The sequence below is a fragment of the Leuresthes tenuis genome, unplaced genomic scaffold (genome assembly GCF_036924035.1).
Source record: "Leuresthes tenuis unplaced genomic scaffold, fLeuTen1.0.hap1 SCAF_16, whole genome shotgun sequence".
NCBI classification, from domain to species: domain Eukaryota; kingdom Metazoa; phylum Chordata; class Actinopteri; order Atheriniformes; family Atherinopsidae; genus Leuresthes; species Leuresthes tenuis.
The window spans coordinates 14,845,153-14,862,822 of record NW_027325370.1 but is presented as its reverse complement, the minus strand read 5'-3'; the positions used below and the strand labels follow the sequence as shown (position 1 = coordinate 14,862,822).

General features: G+C 41.3%; 1 protein-coding gene across 1 annotated transcript in view; it reads left to right on the top strand.

The window, feature by feature from the left end:
* Positions 1–403: 403 nt before the first annotated feature.
* The window catches only part of mtor (mechanistic target of rapamycin kinase), a 71,668-nt gene continuing 54,401 nt past the window's right edge, over positions 404–17,670 (top strand). Inside the window, exons 1-21 of the mRNA XM_072367853.1 lie at positions 404–560; positions 999–1,135; positions 1,393–1,501; positions 1,807–2,039; positions 3,497–3,697; positions 3,813–3,947; positions 4,038–4,313; positions 4,895–5,003; positions 5,162–5,345; positions 5,558–5,686; positions 5,819–6,063; positions 6,224–6,433; positions 6,570–6,775; positions 7,881–8,003; positions 8,390–8,473; positions 9,352–9,444; positions 9,635–9,769; positions 10,190–10,319; positions 14,071–14,321; positions 14,412–14,498; positions 16,377–16,544. Of these exons, the coding sequence (XP_072223954.1) occupies positions 1,007–1,135; positions 1,393–1,501; positions 1,807–2,039; positions 3,497–3,697; positions 3,813–3,947; positions 4,038–4,313; positions 4,895–5,003; positions 5,162–5,345; positions 5,558–5,686; positions 5,819–6,063; positions 6,224–6,433; positions 6,570–6,775; positions 7,881–8,003; positions 8,390–8,473; positions 9,352–9,444; positions 9,635–9,769; positions 10,190–10,319; positions 14,071–14,321; positions 14,412–14,498; positions 16,377–16,544 (3,237 nt within the window). The 5' untranslated portion in view covers positions 404–560; positions 999–1,006. The remainder of the gene's footprint in view (positions 561–998; positions 1,136–1,392; positions 1,502–1,806; positions 2,040–3,496; positions 3,698–3,812; positions 3,948–4,037; positions 4,314–4,894; positions 5,004–5,161; positions 5,346–5,557; positions 5,687–5,818; positions 6,064–6,223; positions 6,434–6,569; positions 6,776–7,880; positions 8,004–8,389; positions 8,474–9,351; positions 9,445–9,634; positions 9,770–10,189; positions 10,320–14,070; positions 14,322–14,411; positions 14,499–16,376; positions 16,545–17,670) is intronic.

Sequence of the window (17,670 nt, the reverse complement as noted above, 5' to 3'; positions counted from 1 at the left end):
CTCATATCCCATATTAAGTAAGAATAGTACAACTTTTAACTTTCAAACTACAGCAGTTGATCTATGTTGGGCTTTTAAAATAAGGAAGGCAACACAGTGGCAGACATGCCCCTGTCCAAATATTAGGAAACAGTTAATATATCGGAAATCATTTCATTCATTTTATTTACATTTTGCAAAGCGTCCAAACTTATTTATCTATCAATTTTTTACAGAGCTGCATATTCGATTAAATTCAAATGTAGCATATAGCAACGACGAAGCTAAATCGGTATAAGAATGTTTTTCACACACAACGTTAACTGTCTTCACATACGGTCTCGCACATTGTAAAATACGGAGCCAGTACTCCAAGAACGTCAGCGCTGCGTCCACCGCTGCGCAGGTTGCGCACCTCAGCGCTTTTTGAGTATTGCTGTGTATGTCCTGCTGGACTCGATCCAACTCAGACATACCTCAGCTAGCCACCCTTACCTTGTGCTAGCAAGGTTGTCGTAAAATGAGAGATATTCTGCATAAGCGGAATAGCAGTTAAGTGTTGGATATATTAATATAAACGCGTAAGTGACCCAATGTTCCTCCTTTGCTAACTGAAGGCAACGTGAGATAGCTAAAGGTTAGCATGAGCTAGCGTTAGCCCAACAGAACAAGCATGATTCATTAGACAAATTCGTCTTTATCTAACTCATAGTACCAGGACGTGTCAGTCGTGTGATAGCAATATAAGAAACCGTAGCGGTATCGTTTAGAGTAGGTTCTTTGTTATGTCTAATAAACCAGAAGTGTTAGCAAATTGCTTCACTCGCTTATCTGACACGTTAGCAAGCAAGCTAGCTAACTGTAAACAACACTGACCTGATGTGTGTTACTGTTGATGCAAACTATGCACAAATATTCTTTCTTAATATATATAGTCGTTTTTCCGTCACATGTACATTTTCTGATGACCCAGGATGCATCAATTGAAAGATCACTTTGATTGAATTGTTTCTTTACAGATTAGACCATGGTGAACATATCAGGCACAGCCACTGTGCTTCAACAGTTTGTCAGTGGGCTGAAGAGTCGAAATGAAGACACCAGAGCGAAATCCGCCAAAGATCTGCAGCATTATGTGACTACAGAACTCAGAGAGGTACCAGCACGTAAAGTTGCTCCTAATAGAAACCTATCGTGAAGATATCATTGAGTGTACTAAATGTACACATTTGCTCTCATGAGCTGTAGTGAGATGCTGTTGACTTTGTTTCAGAGCTTGACATGACTCCACACATCAGTTTGTTTGTAATGCTATGTGACTCCTTACAGTAGACTCCTATGTTTTCATATTGCGCACAAGTTGCTGTCAGCAACTATGCTATGTTTTTTCTGACGGTGTTTTTTGTGCAACAGTTAAGCCAAGATGAAGCCACCACATTCTACGATGAGCTAAATCACTACATATTTGAGCTGGTATCCAGCTCTGATGTGAATGAGAAGAAAGGAGGCATTCTTGCAATAGGTAAGCTTTAAACATAAGCATCTGTCATAGAAGTTTATCCCGTGAAACAGTGCTTAGCTGCGTGCACATCGTATGTGTGGCATATTAGTGGACTTGATAGTGTAGTGGTATGATTGCCACCTTTCATGTGGGTGACCTTGGTTCAAATCCCCTGCATGAAAGGTACTACCTCCAGTAGGGGTCCTTAGGCAAGACCCCTTTACCCCATCTGCCTACCTGTAAGTCGCTTTGGATAAAAGCGTCTGCTAAATACATAAACATAACATAACATAACATATTACTCTGCTGTGATGATTTTATTCCAGTGAGTCTAATTGGAGTCGAAGGTGGCAATGCCACGAGGATCAGCCGGTTTGCCAACTACCTCCGCAACCTGCTGCCTTCCAGCGATCCTGTGGTGATGGAGATGGCCTCAAAAGCCATGGGCCACCTTTCTATGGCTGGAGACACCTTTACTGCCGAGTATGTGGAGTTTGAGGTCAAAAGGGCTCTGGAGTGGCTCGGAGCAGACAGAAATGAAGGCAGACGCCACGCAGCAGTAAGTCACGAGCACACAACAGGTGACCGTGGTGTTTGTTGTTTAAATACCACCGCTTTGTGGTGGTTACAAGGGCAGATAACAGTCTATTCTGGGATCGCATCATTGCTTCTTATTCATATCTTAACTTGAAGAACATATTTTATTTGTTATTGGATCATCTCACTCTAGAAATAAATATAAATCATCAGCTGTGCTTACATGGATACATTTTAATCAGATTGATTGTCTAATGAGGATTAAAAAAAGTGTACCAAGTAAACACCTCGGTCAGAACCACGAATTGTACCATGTATACACTTCTTCTGATTGTTTCTCTTTAAATTGATTAAATGTCCTCTTTTGTGCGTGCTAAAACCACAAGGGTGTAAGGGGGAAAGAGTTTCCCAGGGGTTGAAACTTAGACTAAACAAGACTAAACTGGTCTGTGAGAGAAGCTTTTGGTCAAAGACCTCAGAAGAATTCCAAAAGACATTGGAAGAATTCAGGATTGTTGAACATCTTAATGAAATATTTTAAAGTCATCCCTGAAATGTAAATTGAGTAAGGACAGCTCTCAGAGCTTCAACCACAGGCTCCTGGATGGGGCACAGAGTGAACTGAGCTGTAAAGGTCTGCTTTCAGTCTCTGTTTGATAAGGGACAGCAGGGCCTTTGTGCTCTCTAGTTGGGAATAAAGTTTCCCTCTATTTTGTTATATCTGCTGCAGATTAGCAGCCAGGCCCACTTACCATTTTAAAGGAGTTTCATTCTGATTAAATGCTTTGCAGCATATAAACCCTTAACGTTTTGATCACTTTATTTAGTGTCCAGGTAAACAACTGGTTTTGAATCTCAAATCACAATGATTTCAGTTAGATTGAGGGAATATTTATCCATGTTAACACTGCTATTTCTGTTGATCAAACACTAGCATTGGATTACTTTCTTTACTTGCCATAGTTTGTTTTTGGGTAAATGCATTGTAATTATTACTGTAATTACTCACTTATCCCATAAGCTGGGGCTTTCTAAAGTGCATTTTTTTTTTAGATGTTTCTTCAATACAAAGTTTTGTCAGCTGGATTTTTAACAAACCAGATCCCATCAGCTTTTGCAGATGTTCCTCAGATGTCTGGCAGTCGGAAAGAAGGTTTATCTAACATTGGAAATATGTTCTAAGTGATTTGCATAGCGACACACCCATCTTATTTAATGAGTGGAAATGAGTTGCATCTAAGTCACTTTAAAGCATAAAGGGATTGTTTTTTTTATTTAAAAAAAAAAAGTTGAATGTGGAAAATGTTGAATTTAGGTGAACGAAGATGATTTTTCAAGGGTTCAATCAATGTGAGTCTCACAAAGACAGCTATTGCTGTTCAAACTAATTTTTGAGCCCCCAAAATAACTGCTGATCTGTTGCTTGAATGTTTCCATTAAATAAACTATGCCATAAAAGGGGTTTTGTGTTTCTTCCAGGTCTTAGTGTTGCGGGAGCTGGCTGTGAGTGCACCCACCTTCTTCTTTCAGCAAGTGCAGCCCTTCTTCGATAACATCTTCTATGCCGTATGGGACCCAAAGCAGGCTATCCGAGAAGGAGCGGTGTCCGCACTGCGAGCCTCTCTCATCCTCACCACACAGAGGGAGACCAAAGAAATGCAGAAACCACAGTGGTACAAAGTAAGATGTTCGACCGTGTGTTGGCAAATCCCATATGCTTATCAGGAATATCAGGGCAGAATTTATGGCTACCTGTGGTTTTAGGTAACATGAATGGTTGTGTTCTGTGAAACAGCAAACCTTTGAGGAGGCAGAAAAAGGCTTCGATGAGACTTTAGCCAAAGAGAAAGGGATGAATCGGGATGACAGGGTCCACGGTGCTCTTCTGATCCTGAATGAGCTGGTTCGCATCAGCAGCATGGAGGGAGAAGTAAGTTCTCACTTAAGTAGGATTTCACTGCGGCTACGTTCTCGCACCAAGAAGCTTTGCATTCAGCTCACGCTCTTAATTTTTCTCCAGCGTATGCGTGAGGAGATGGAGGAGATTACACAGCAGCAGCTGGTCCATGACAAGTACTGCAAGGAACTGATGGGATTTGGAGCCAAGCCCCGGCATATTACACCCTTCACCAGCTTCCAGTCGGTGCAGCCACAGCAGTCAAACGCCCTCCTGGGCTTGTTGGGCTACAGCACGCCTCAGGGTTTCCTCAGCTTTGGGGCCACGCCTGTACCTGCCAAGAGCTCCCTGGTGGAGAGCCGATACTGCCGTGAGCTGATGGAGGAGCGATTCGACCAGGTAGCTGTTACAGCATCGGTGTCTCTTTCTTAGGAATTAAAGAAAATAAATGAAAGAAAACATCAAGTTACAGAAATGATCTGAAAGCAGGACTGATCCCAAAATATTTCTTGTTAGAAGAAGCGTTGGTGCAACAAAAATTTATCTTTTTTTCACTTTTTTCAGGAACTTCGTGTCTTCTACTACAAATTAAAAGCTATACGTGCAATTTGATTTTCTAATTATTGTTCAGTCCTAAATCAACTTGGTATCAGTCTTTGCCATGCTTTTGTCATTTGTGGGTTATTTAATTCACTAACTAAAGTCTGAATAAATAACTGAGGAAGCTGCAGTGTATATGTGTGGGGCTACTGAGTTTCTAGCATATATTCCAGATGAAAGCTGAGGGGACCGAAATGTTGTATTTTGTATAATAAACTGCCCTTTTGGTATTGATTAACCTTGGATTTTATATCAGTGATGACACTAACTTGCTCCGGCAACATTCAAAGTTGTCAACAACACAGGGGCCGGTGCTGATTTACTCACCAGATGAGATATCGTTGACGCAGATGTTTTAATACGTGCTTTGTTACAACCAGGTGTGTCGGTGGGTTTTGAAATACAGGACCAGCAAAAACCCTCTGATCCAGATGACCATCCTCAACCTGCTCCCGCGCTTAGCTGCCTTCCAGCCACATACCTTTACAGGTAAGACTGTGAGATATTCTACTGAAAGCTGGTCATCGCTGTAACCGCGGCGCTGTTTTGTGGTTGTGATTTTAGTCTTTGTTTGGTTTAACATGTTGCAGTCTATAGAAAACCCTTGAAGTGAGAGTAATGTCTGTGGTTGTTTGTTCCCTCTGCAGACCAGTACTTGTCAGACACTATGGGATACCTGCTGGGCTGTCTGAAGAAGGAAAAGGAACGGACGGCAGCGTTCCAGGCTTTGGGGCTGCTGGTTGTAGCTGTCAGGACTGAAATCCAGCCGTACCTCTCAAAGATCCTTGAGATCATCAAGGCTGCTCTGCCACCCAAGGACTTTGCACACAAGTCAGTAACTGCAAACAGTTCATGATTTGTAAATGCTATGTGATCATGTTCAGATGTTAGTATGCATCAGTAAGAACTTGGCTGTTCTGAGAGGGCTTTGATAATGCTGTGTTAATCTCAAAGGCTTTAGGTGAGGTTGATTTAAAAAAATGTTGGGATGCTATCTTTTACTTGACAAAACACTTAACATAGTGTCACTTTTTGGCCTTTAGGAGGCAGAAGACAATGCAGGTGGATGCCACAGTGTTCACTTGCATCAGCATGCTTTCTAGAGCCATGGGTCCCAGCATCCAACCCGACATCAAGGAGCTGCTGGAGCCAATGCTGGCAGTGGGCCTCAGGTAAGACAGAGGGGGGATTTTTTTTTTTTTGGCATTTCCCTAAACAATCCTTTTCCCTTTCTTTTTTTTTTTTTTTTCTTTCTAAACCAACTCAGATTTTGATGTCATTGTTTTTATTTCTTCTCCATCTAGTCCTGCGCTTACGGCAGTGCTGTATGATCTGAGTCGCCAAATCCCCCAGCTGAAGAAAGACATCCAGGATGGTTTGCTGAAGATGCTCTCCCTGGTATTAATGCACAAGCCACTGCGGCATCCTGGCATGCCCAAAGGCCTGGCTCACCAGCTGGCTTCGCCAAGCCTTACGAACATTCCAGAGGCCAGTGATGTCGGCAGTATCACCCTTGCCCTGCGCACGCTCGGTAGCTTTGAATTTGAAGGTAATAGCCTTTAAATGAATATATATATGTATGTAAAACCACATCTATCATGCTTTTTTGTTGTCTCCTTGGGCAGCAATATTACCAATACAGTAAAAGTAGTCTTAATTCCATTTCTTCCAGTTGATTCAGTATTCTAACTTTACCTGTGTTTCCCCAGGACACTCTTTGACCCAGTTTGTGCGTCACTGTGCTGATCACTTCCTGAACAGCGAACATAAGGAAATCCGTATGGAGGCGGCCCGCACCTGTTCACGCCTGCTTACCCCCTCCATCCACCTGATCAGCGGCCATGTCGTCAGCCAGACCGCTGTGCAGGTGGTTGCAGACGTGCTCAGCAAGCTGCTAGTTGTTGGCATCACTGATCCAGGTAAAAGAGACTTTTTACTTTGGTAAACATGAGAAGGCACAACTGTTCATCTGTGATGTGCAGTGAAATTGACTTTAGTCTATCACCATGAAGTCAAAATATCTGATTTATTTTTCTTATCCTCACTCCCCTGTAGATCCAGATATTCGATACTGCGTACTGGCCTCTCTTGATGAGCGTTTTGATGCACACCTAGCCCAGGCCGAGAACCTACAGGCCTTGTTTGTTGCTCTGAATGATGAGGTGTTTGAGATCAGAGAGCTGGCCATCTGCACTATTGGACGCCTCAGTAGCATGAATCCAGCCTTTGTTATGCCCTTCCTTCGCAAGATGCTAATTCAGGTGAGAGAGAGGCAGAACAGATGGCTCGCCATTAATGATTTAGTGTGTTAAACGTCCCGTAATGAGTTTTCATCCCGTTAGGGGTAGAGTCAGTTGTTTAATTGTTCTGCTGCCGCTCAAAAACATTACAAGGACCTTTCTATATGCACACTGACTTACTCAGAAAGGTCAAAGCTAGTTGTTTAACAGCTGCGGTGATAAAATATGACTTCAGGTGATTTGCCTCAATGTTTTGTGACTGAAATATTCCAATTAACATCAGTTTCAGAGCCGCTGTCATGACAAACGGCTGAATGGTTTTGTAAAAAAAGAATGTGGGGAGACTTTCAAGAGAAAGTTGTCCCGAGCTTAAAGGATAATTCCAAAGAAAACTGTCAGTACCCAAGTAATAGGTGAAAAGGTCCTAATGCTATACTAGTTGTATGGTATTATATTACAAGCTGTTTATTACTTTTAATGACTTAACAGAACACTTCAGAAACTTGATTCTGCTTTGTAAGTGGTGGTACATTTAATTTTGAATGGTTGAAATCATCTGTATAAGTTTTTTTTTTTTTAAACATAGTTTCTTCTGTAGATCTTTGCTAGTGTGAATTCACAAGCCCTCAGTTTTTAATCACTTTCCAGTAATTATAACATGAGATTCAGACCAAAGAAAGTTTCGATAATTATTCCGAATCAAAAGCTAAGATTCCTCAGCCGCGTGATGGACTGGCGACCTGGACAGGGTTGCACCCCTGCCTCTTGCTCAATGGCAGCTGGGATAGGCTCCAGCCCACCTGTCTCTCTGAACTGGATTGAGCGGGTATAGAAAATGAGTGAATGAATCCGATTCCTAATTCACATTTGTGTTCAGATCTACTGCAAATCTGCTGTATTTGCTCTCTTTGGGTTATCTTGTTGTCTGCTGTTTTGGTTAGTTACCTGTAGAGGGCAGCAAAGCCCATACTTTAGCGAAAAATCCCAAAGTTTTTCCCAAACTGTTTATACACAAAGTGAAAACACAGGTTTTGCCCACTTGCATCATAATGTGCAACATGCTTTTGCTCCACTACAGATACCACTGAGTGTTTTTACGCTTACTCTACGTTTCATTGTGTTGCAGATCTTAACAGAGTTGGAGCACAGTGGTGTTGGCAGGAACAAAGAGCAAAGTGCTCGTATGCTTGGTCACCTGGTCTCGAATGCCCCCCGCCTCATACGACCATATATGGAACCCATCCTCAAGGTAAAACTGCAGATTCTCCACCGTTACAAGTGTATCATTTTAAACTAGGCTTCTATCTAAGAAGAGCATATGTATTCTGTAAACCTTCTCTAAATAAAGCCAAAAATCAGACTTCCAGATTTCAGTGGAGTTGTTTCAGTATTGTTCGCACTACACAACATCTTTCTCTTGTGTGGTCTGGAGTTTTGATGTTAAAGTGTGTTACCTACACAGCTGATACGCAATGGAGGGGCACACACTACCAGTCTTACCTCAACATTTGTCTGCAATGTGAAAAATCTGCCTTATAATCTTGCTGTTTGAACGAGGCTAAAGTAAAGGCTCAGCTCCTTTAAAATATATGATTCTACTGTGATTCAGGGACCACCTTACTTTTCTGTGTGCAGGCTCTCATCCTCAAGCTTAAAGACCCAGATCCCAACCCTGGAGTGGTGATTAGTGTCCTTGCAACCATTGGAGAGTTGGCTCAGGTGAGGCTATTTGTTCAATTAGCTTTTTGTGATATTACCTTCTGTTGCTTATTGGAACTAAATAAAGCTGAGCAGAATTGATTAACAAAAAAAAAAAAAACTTTTTTTTTTTTAATGGTTTCTTCTTAATAGTTTCAGTGCCAACGATCGAAAGCATATGTTTACCTGAGAGTACAGGGTGTCGCTTCACTGTTTGCCTTGCTTCACCTTTGTCTAGGTTGTTAAATGGTTCCCAAAGAGAATTCAGATGAGCAGAAATAAAGGCAGGGAGACTTTGCAGTGCAGACAGAGTGCAGGAGATGCTCAGGTAGACCAAGTGTACACAGCTGACTCAGGCCAGGAAGAGGTGAAGGCCCAGCTGTTGAGGAAGCAGCAAACAAAGAAGACACACGAGAGCGTAGGGAATGCAGATAATAGACGCCGACTGACATGTCATTTTGCACCCTTTGCTGTTGATGTGTGTTTATCATGGACAAGGTGCGCCAACAGGCGCCAATTTGCCATCAGAGTATTGTTACAAGTGCTTGAATAACATCCGAGTTCTACACAAATCTACACGGTTCTACACTATCGGTTGAGAAGGAGAAATTGAATAGAGGAACTTTTCATTTTAATGCGATATCGCACAGAGCGATCATTCATTCCCTTTTGTGTAAGTTGAGTTTGTTGAGTTAAGATTTATTGGATTATAATATCATACAATCTTGTGTGGGGGTGTTGTGTAACAATAAGTAAATGGATATTTGACTCGGTAAAATGCACCTGACTTTATAAGATTTCTGGATTTATTCCATCTAAATAAGAACTTGGATTTTAGACGGTTCTATTGACAGTAATTGGATGATGTTTAAGACTTAAGACTGTGTCTGACACGTCAGGTGAGCGGTCTAGAAATGAGGAAGTGGATGGATGAGCTTTTTCCAATCATCATGGACATGCTACAAGACTCCTCTTCATTGGCTAAACGACAGGTATGGAAGAGAATTAAAAACTGCTTTTAATATTTCGGCTTGAACATAAGAATCAGTCGACATTGAATCATTTTGTAGCACCTGAATGTTTATTTACAATGGAAATAAAACCGTATCCCAAACGTTGCACCTTTATGATTCTCTGATGCTGGCGTTGTTCAAACGGAATCTGTCTCTGACATTCCTCCAGGTGGCGCTCTGGACTTTGGGCCAGCAGGTGGCCAGCACAGGCTATGTGGTGGAGCCCTACCGCAAGTACCCTTCCCTTCTGGAGGTGCTGCTCAACTTCCTCAAGACTGAGCAAAACCAGGGTATCAGGAGAGAGGTATGCGTGTGTGCATCTTGGCTCTTAACCCTTTGTTTTATTTAGCACCGTGAACCCACCCCTGTCTCCCTCTCAGACGCTTTACAAGGACAGAAATGTCTGTCAACATGAAATAAATAGATGATGGTCTGTTTAGATGTGTTGGAATTTAAAATATAAAAACTATGCACACTGTCTATTATTACTCCAAATGTTTTCCATATAATTTTGAAGTTCTTTAGCTGTGTTGTAGTTGGATGTTGTTCTAATTCATTATGTGAGGCACATATAGTCTCTCACTGTACTGGACATGTTTAGCTAGATGAAGAATTTCTACTATATGGCTATATCTGCTAACGGAATTTGGAATTTGCCTTAACAAAGCTATATAGATCGCATGGAAAAACCTCAATGGAGGATCGCTGTCTGTGTCTCCAACAGGCCATACGTGTTCTGGGTCTTCTTGGTGCTCTGGATCCATACAAACACAAGGTGAACATCGGCATGATTGACCAGTCTCGAGATGCCTCGGCCGTCAGTCTGTCCGAATCCAAGTCCAGTCAGGACTCAGGTAGGCCTGTGATCACTCTCATCAATAACCGTGAATATGTTTTCCCCAATAGCCACACTGTGGTTTAACTGAACTTTTGATGTACATTCCGTTTCTTCACAACAGTATCAAATTTTTTTTTAGAACAGCTGGAAAATCTCTAAATTGTTCTGAAGCTTTTTGAGAGCACGCTGTGGGAGTCTGTTCACTGGGAAACTCGGGACTGCTGATGTGATGTCTGGTGAAAGTTTTCTTTTTAGTTTTTTATATATTTGGCTTTAAACTTTCTTTGCCTTGGACTTCTTACATTTATAACAGTGGAAACTGACAAACTTTAAGAGACAAGAAAAGGGAAAGGAATTTATACATATATATGTGTATATATATATATACACATGTTCAATTGAAGCTTAATTATGGGATTTATTTCTGAACCCCTGTGCACGTGTGGCATTATTTTCAGTTAACTTAGATACAGAATCCCTTTGGTTAGATAAAGGTCAGCGTTGTGGAATGAGTTGTGAATTTAACACACTATGAGGCCGGTCACAACTTTGACATTTAAGTAGGACACTTAACAGCACGGGGCTGCCGTGACTTGGGGAGCAGCTTAAATGCAGCTGCTTTTCCAAAGTCTGTTAACTGAGTGGAATAGTGGATTCACAGATTGGTTTATTTGATTGGGGTCATTAATGTATTTAACAGCTACCCTTTTGCTGCTAATCTAATAAATTACCACCTCCAGAGTATCAGGCACTTCTTTATAATTGACCCTAAAAACCAAATGTGCTCACTGCAGTATTATTGTGTTTGGCTTTGTAACCGAATCCATGACACTCAGGTTGATAAGAGGCATAGATGCTGATCAAAATACGGTCATTGAACAGTTGGCACAAGTCCCGTGAGAAACGGGAAGCGGTGCCAATTCTCCTCTCAGATGCCACAAGGTCATAGCAGAAGAAAGAAACCCAGCGAAATGAAAGGAAAATGTTGTGGAAGCACTAATAGAAATTTTAAATTTCTGCTTTTTTTTTTCCCAGCTGTTATTGTAGGGAGAAAAGGGAAATGGCAGAATTGAACTGATTATGAAAAATGATGAGCCTCAAAGAACTGCAATCAGACAGTTATGTAATAATTGCAACAGGCCTTTCACCACATTTCTACATAAACCAAAAATGAATCACTTTAGTGAGGCATTTGACGAGCATAAACCAATTAAATCGTGTCTATCCAAAAACATTTACTTACAGTTTGGCTCTTGAAGGCTTTATAAATCTGCAGCTCATAAGAAATGTGAGCATAATGAAGCGATATGTCTCCGCAGCCAAGACAAAACACAATTTGTCAAAGTCTTAATCCTACATTTGAAAAGTCAGCAGCCTCTGTGTATGCGGATTTGCGATCTGTACAAACCTCCATTCCCTAGAATCTAATTTCTGGCTCCTGTGTGATCTGAACCTAACTAAATATTCTGGAAAACGCGGCTCCTCCAGTTCAGAGGGAAAATGTCACAGCCGCAACTGGATTGGGGTCTTTTTAATGTGGAAGTTTTTTTGATTTCAAGTATCAGTCTTTCAGTGATTTTCAGTGATTTACATCACGGTTTTTATGTGGGAGAAGTGATTTCTTTTGTGGTTGATATCGGTTTAAATGCGTTAGCTGTGACAGGTGATTCGAAGAAAAAGGACTAAAATGCAGCTGCAGAGGCAATTTCTTACTTGGAAATGTGAAGGCCTTTGTCCCGTGTTAACTCTGGCGCATTAGGCTTTCAGACACTTTGCTAAATCACTAAATTCTTGTAGTGTTGTCCTTTTTATGAACTCTAGTATTGATAATGAGCGGTAGCCACCTTAAGCCAAGTTCCAATGAGGTGCAATTTTCTTTACTCCCTACTTTATGAAAGAAATATCAAACCGATTATGTTTTTTTTGGTTTTTTTTTTAACAAAAACATACTGTATTGTATCTATTGTGTCACTGCTGGCTGTGACTTAACTGCAAAAAACTGTCATGGTAATTCAGGAGGATTTTGACCTGAAATTTCATGTCGTCACGTGTCGAAAATTCCTGATAATGACAAAGAAAACGTCCATCTGTCTTTGGTAATGTGTGCTGAGGCCGCAGGCCTCTAGCTTTTCTGGTTCTGTCTTGCGTCTGAAAGTGTGACCTTGGACAGTATGGTAATGGTTTTACCAGTTTGTTCTTGCTCTAAATGGACTGTGACCAGATCTGGAGGTTGTATATCTGCTGGCGGATTTGTCAGGATCACCGTCTGGAGCGCTGGTTACTTTTGCCTGTGTTCTTTGTTATGTGAGAGGATACTTGATAAGTCCATCTCCTCACCGGACTGCAAATCATACCAATCACAAGAAGAAGAAAAAAAAAAAAAACTTATTAAAGGCTGCACACGCTCTCTTAGTAAGTTATAAAAGTGTTTTTATGTGTGTTATGACTAGGGAAGGTTTCAGCTGAAGGCTGAATTACAACAGCACCGCTGCCCCACTGAGCTTCACTAATGGCTGTTTGTGAGCTGTAAAGTTGCAGATGTTTAGTCGTCTATCACAGTCATTTAACTTTACTGGGTGAAGACTGAAATAATAAAAGATCCAACTGTAAAGCTGCTTATTTAAGTCTAAGAAGTTATGTCCTCTGAGTCTGTGGCTAGACAGCTGGAGCAGCTGAAACTGTACAGCAGAGTAAAGCGCTCAGTACCAGACATCTGCATTCTCAGATGTCTTGTAAAATTCAATAGCCCTGCATAGATAAACGGACGAAGAGATTCCATCTGTATTCTCTGTCACAAAGACACTGCTAAAAGTAGTGTTTCTCTATTTCAGACATGCAAATTGTAGTGCCCTTTAATTTTGGACTTTGCTGATGGAGGCCCTTTATGGCTCAACAGTTCAGTCCATCTTTAATGTTTGAGGAATGCAAGTCTACATTTGGTTTGATTATCCATTAAAGGTGTATGCAGATGATACAACAATGTGTTGGGACAAAGTTATTGGAAAATTTGACCGAGCTGCTGCAATCGGAAATGACTGACCCCTTGCTTGTGTGGCTCCAAAGTCAGCCTTGGCCAGCAGATTAATGCAAATGTTGGAAATGACTGTTGGGAATCAGATTTTAGGAAACTTGCTTTTAATCAATCTCCTCCACATACGCGGAACGATATCCAAAAGCTTTTAGACCTTTTTTGCTTGGCGTAAGATTTGAATTCACTTGGAGCAGTACGAATGCATGTATTTTATTTTAATTGATTTAGCCATTTCTGGACTTATTCTGGCTAATTGTATTGTTATTATTGCACAGCTTTAGTGTGCTCAGTCCTCGGTTTTGTAGTATTTTGTTACACGTGTTTTACATTCCATTTATTTTCATTCAGAGTGATTGAACATTTTTGGGAGCAATGCAAGGCTCATTATCTTGGCCAAGGATACTTCAACTTCAACATGTTGGCTGGGAAGTTGAAGATCAAACCTCTTATTGAAAGACGACCACCCTACCTCCTGATTTACAGCCATTCCTGCATAAATAAAGAAAGAAAAAAAACAAGTGAACAAACTAAAGTTCTAGTTGGGGCTGAATTTATAGCCATTTTATAAACTCCACTCGTTGTGATGCTTTGATCAGATTAGAAAAAAAACAGGCTTTGATTTAATTTGAGAGCTTTAACTTTTTATTTCATTAGTTGGTAAAGAAAAATATCCGACTCAAAGCTGTGATTTGTATTTTTTTATTTTTTTTATTATTTTGAATTCTTTCACCCACAGCGGACTACAGCACCAGTGAAATGCTGGTGAACATGGGCAACCTGCCTCTTGATGAGTTTTACCCTGCCGTGGCAATTGTCACGTTAATGCGCATCCTGAGAGATCCTTCACTGTCCAACCACCACACCATGGTCGTCCAGGCCGTCACCTTCATCTTCAAGTCTCTGGGCCTGAAGTGTGTTCAGTTCCTCCCGCAGGTTATGCCCACCTTCCTCAACGTCATCCGAGTCTGTGACGCCAGTATCCGAGAGGTAGGAAGTAGTATGAAATTAGGGGAGAGGAACTGCCTGCTTGATTTGCCACCTGATTACTCTCTTCTCTTTCTCGGTGTTGTCTTCCAGTTCCTCTTTCAGCAGATGGGAATGGTGGTGTGCTTTGTGAAGATTCACATCCGCCCATACATGGATGACATCTTCACCCTCATAAGAGTGAGTAACCCTCCGTTCCCGCTGGTCACTTATGTCCAAACCCCCATCGCATTACAACTTCTTGATTTCCTGTTAGTGAGGCAAACAGCTGCAAACACTTAATTGCATTCAGTTTCTTCATTAGAAGTAATGTGTTCAGGGCCCCTGGATAAAGCCCGGTCCCGTGTACAGCATTACACAACATGTTCGGTGTTTGACTTGACTAACGAGATTAAACGGGCTGTGGAAATTATCGACACTTTACTCTCCATTGTTTAGAGTTACACTTTCTGACTGCAGTGCTAGATATGGCCCCGAAGTTTGTTTCCATTAACACTGCCCTATTCATCGAGTTGGAAACTTGCTGATGACTCGTGACATTCACCCTCATCCCACAATGTGCCGCAACTGCTAAAGCCATCGTCCCTGCACTTGCACAAACACACTTGTCCAGCACATAATCATATAGCAGGGCAGAAATATCATATGACTGTTGTTGTATCAGAATCTTGGTAACACTGTTACTGAAACTTTTGCCATGCGGAGAACTCCTCTTGCTGGAAAGTAAGTCAGAGTACTCAACTGCTGGGCCTGTAATCCCAAAGAGTTAATAAAGGGCAAGTGAAACAAAGAATCTATTCATTTTTTTTTTGCTCCAGTTCAGCTCCTGCATCCAGATGAGGGGGCTGGTATAGCAATTCAGGATGTATTCTCACTTGCTCCCCAGTCAGCTGCCACAGGCAGGGAAGGCAGGAAGTTGGGGGATGCTTGAGATCTCTGGTAACTGACAAAACACTTTTGGCCAGCTCTCAGAGCTGAAGGCCATTGGCTGGTCAACATATTTCGTGACTTGAGGTCCTCCACTTTAACGAGCGCTGCTATTATTTCGAAGGTACACAGAGGCTATGCCTAGAGTTTCTAAAACGGCGTCATGAGCAACACAAAGTGTTCCATTTGAGAGGAAATTACCCCCGTTCCCCGCCATCTAGTATTGTGATGCTCCCTCGCTGCTTCTGGCAACGTAAAGCTGTATAAATCGCGAGAAAATTCTGACCAGACTTTTCTCTCACACTCAGCTTATTGCTGGAAACACATTTTGACCCACTTCTGCAGACCCAAATAAAAACCTCAGCACTATAATGGAGCCGCTTAGATGAGGTAGTGCTTTGTGCAAAGGGCTTTGGACGTAGCCTCCTAATATCGTAGTAATTTATATTCCGAATTTGGACTTCTGTTGATTTAGATATATATATATATATATATATATATTTACAGCCATGGCCGAAATTATCGGCACCCCTGGAGTTTTTTCAGAAAATGCACCATTTCTCCCAGAAGATTATTGCAATTAGAAATATTTTGGTATACACATGTTTATTCCCTTTATGTGCATTGGAACAACACACAAAAAAACAGGGACAAAAGCCCCATTTCACTCAGAACTCCAAAAACGGGCCGGACGAAATTGCACACCCTTTGGAGAAAGTAACTGAAACCAATCGTTTCCTATAACCATCAACAAGCTCGTTACACCTCTCAAGTGGAATTTTTCGACCACTCTTCTTCAGCAAACTGCTCAAGGTCTCAGATTTGAAGGGTGCCTTCTCCCTTCTCCCAAAGCGATTCTTCACAGAAGCTGACATTGAATCATAGAACTACTCGGAAAGCAAATAAAGTCGTTTTCCTTCAACAATTTTCGTCATCATAGAATATAACTGGCAAAATCGATTCCTGTCGTAGTTTAAAAATCCCATCCTGAACTTCTCATTCTCTTCATTTGATTGATTGCAGTCTCCTTCACAGCTCTCATACTAAACAGGACAAAGATCCTAAGAATTTAAAGAAATGATACGTGAATTTTTTCTCATCAATAACGACATATTATGATCTGTGTTTTAGGAGTACTGGACACCAAACAACCCCATGCAGAACACTATCATCCTTCTAATTGAGCAGATTGTGGTGGCATTGGGCGGAGAGTTCAAGCTCTATTTGCCCCAGCTCATCCCACACATGCTGCGTGTCTTCATGCACGATAACAGCACCGGTCGCAGTGTTACCATCAAGGTGAGTTCAGACAACTAAAGGGCTATGATATCCTGTCCCCGACGAATGTAGTCGATGCAGTTTTCATCTCACATTTTTAACGAGGCTGTTGATTTATATTCCCCGAAGGGTTTCTTTACAGCTGCAAATAAAATTCTCTATTGCCTGTCTGAAGGTGAAAGCTGTTTATATTGCCTCGAGTACAGATTGAGACATTACCTGTGACACATCAAGGCTTAACTTGTCAGAATTACAGATTGCATTTGGGTAAAACGGGTGATGATTGGCTAGAGTGACAAAAACAACTTCACCAAATAAATCCACAGTGGAACAGGGAAAATAAACAAGGTGTCATGATGAAAACCAGACAAGAGGCGATTTATTTAGGCTGGAACTTAAAAAAAATGTGGTCACAATATGGGGTCAAATATTTTGTTGATGATGCTTGATTGCTTGTCTTGAGTACTCGCTGTAGTCCTTTTCCTTGTTGGCTTTTTTACAGGAGAGACTATTGTTCATGCACCATGAAATCTTTGTGTTTCGTTTTAAACGGTTCAGCTGGAGATTTTAGCTCAAATATATCTCCAGCTTTCTTTGTAGTTGACATGGATGTGACTCATTCAGTCGTTGACTCATTCAGTCCTTAAAACAGACTCGATCGTGTGCTCGGAGAACATATGATTGCATCAGCATCTGTGCGGTAAATAAGGACAGAGACTGATGGTGTTGTCATGCTTCATCACCGCTTGCTTTGCATCCGTTCGTCTCATATTTTTAATTTTCTGCTTCACTTGTTGACAGCAAAGTTCTAACAGTGTTACAGAACTGATCTAGATTAGAACCTATTTAGTAATGTAAAAAAAATCAACGTAACAATGACACGGAATTCAAATGCATTTTTTCATCCTTTTGGACCACTTGCAGTGATGTGGAGCAATGTTTTTATGCAAAGCCCACTTTCGGGTTATCTTGCTGCAGGACAAGAGTTCTCTTAGCATGATGAACCTTTTGCAAGATGTACAGAAAAGAGGAAAAATACTCGCTTTCAGATTTTGCTTTAGTAGTCATCAACAAATGCAAAGACCCAAGTCAAATTTGGATAGTGGAACCTGAAGTAGGTGCTCTGTGTCTGCTTATGAAAATGTAA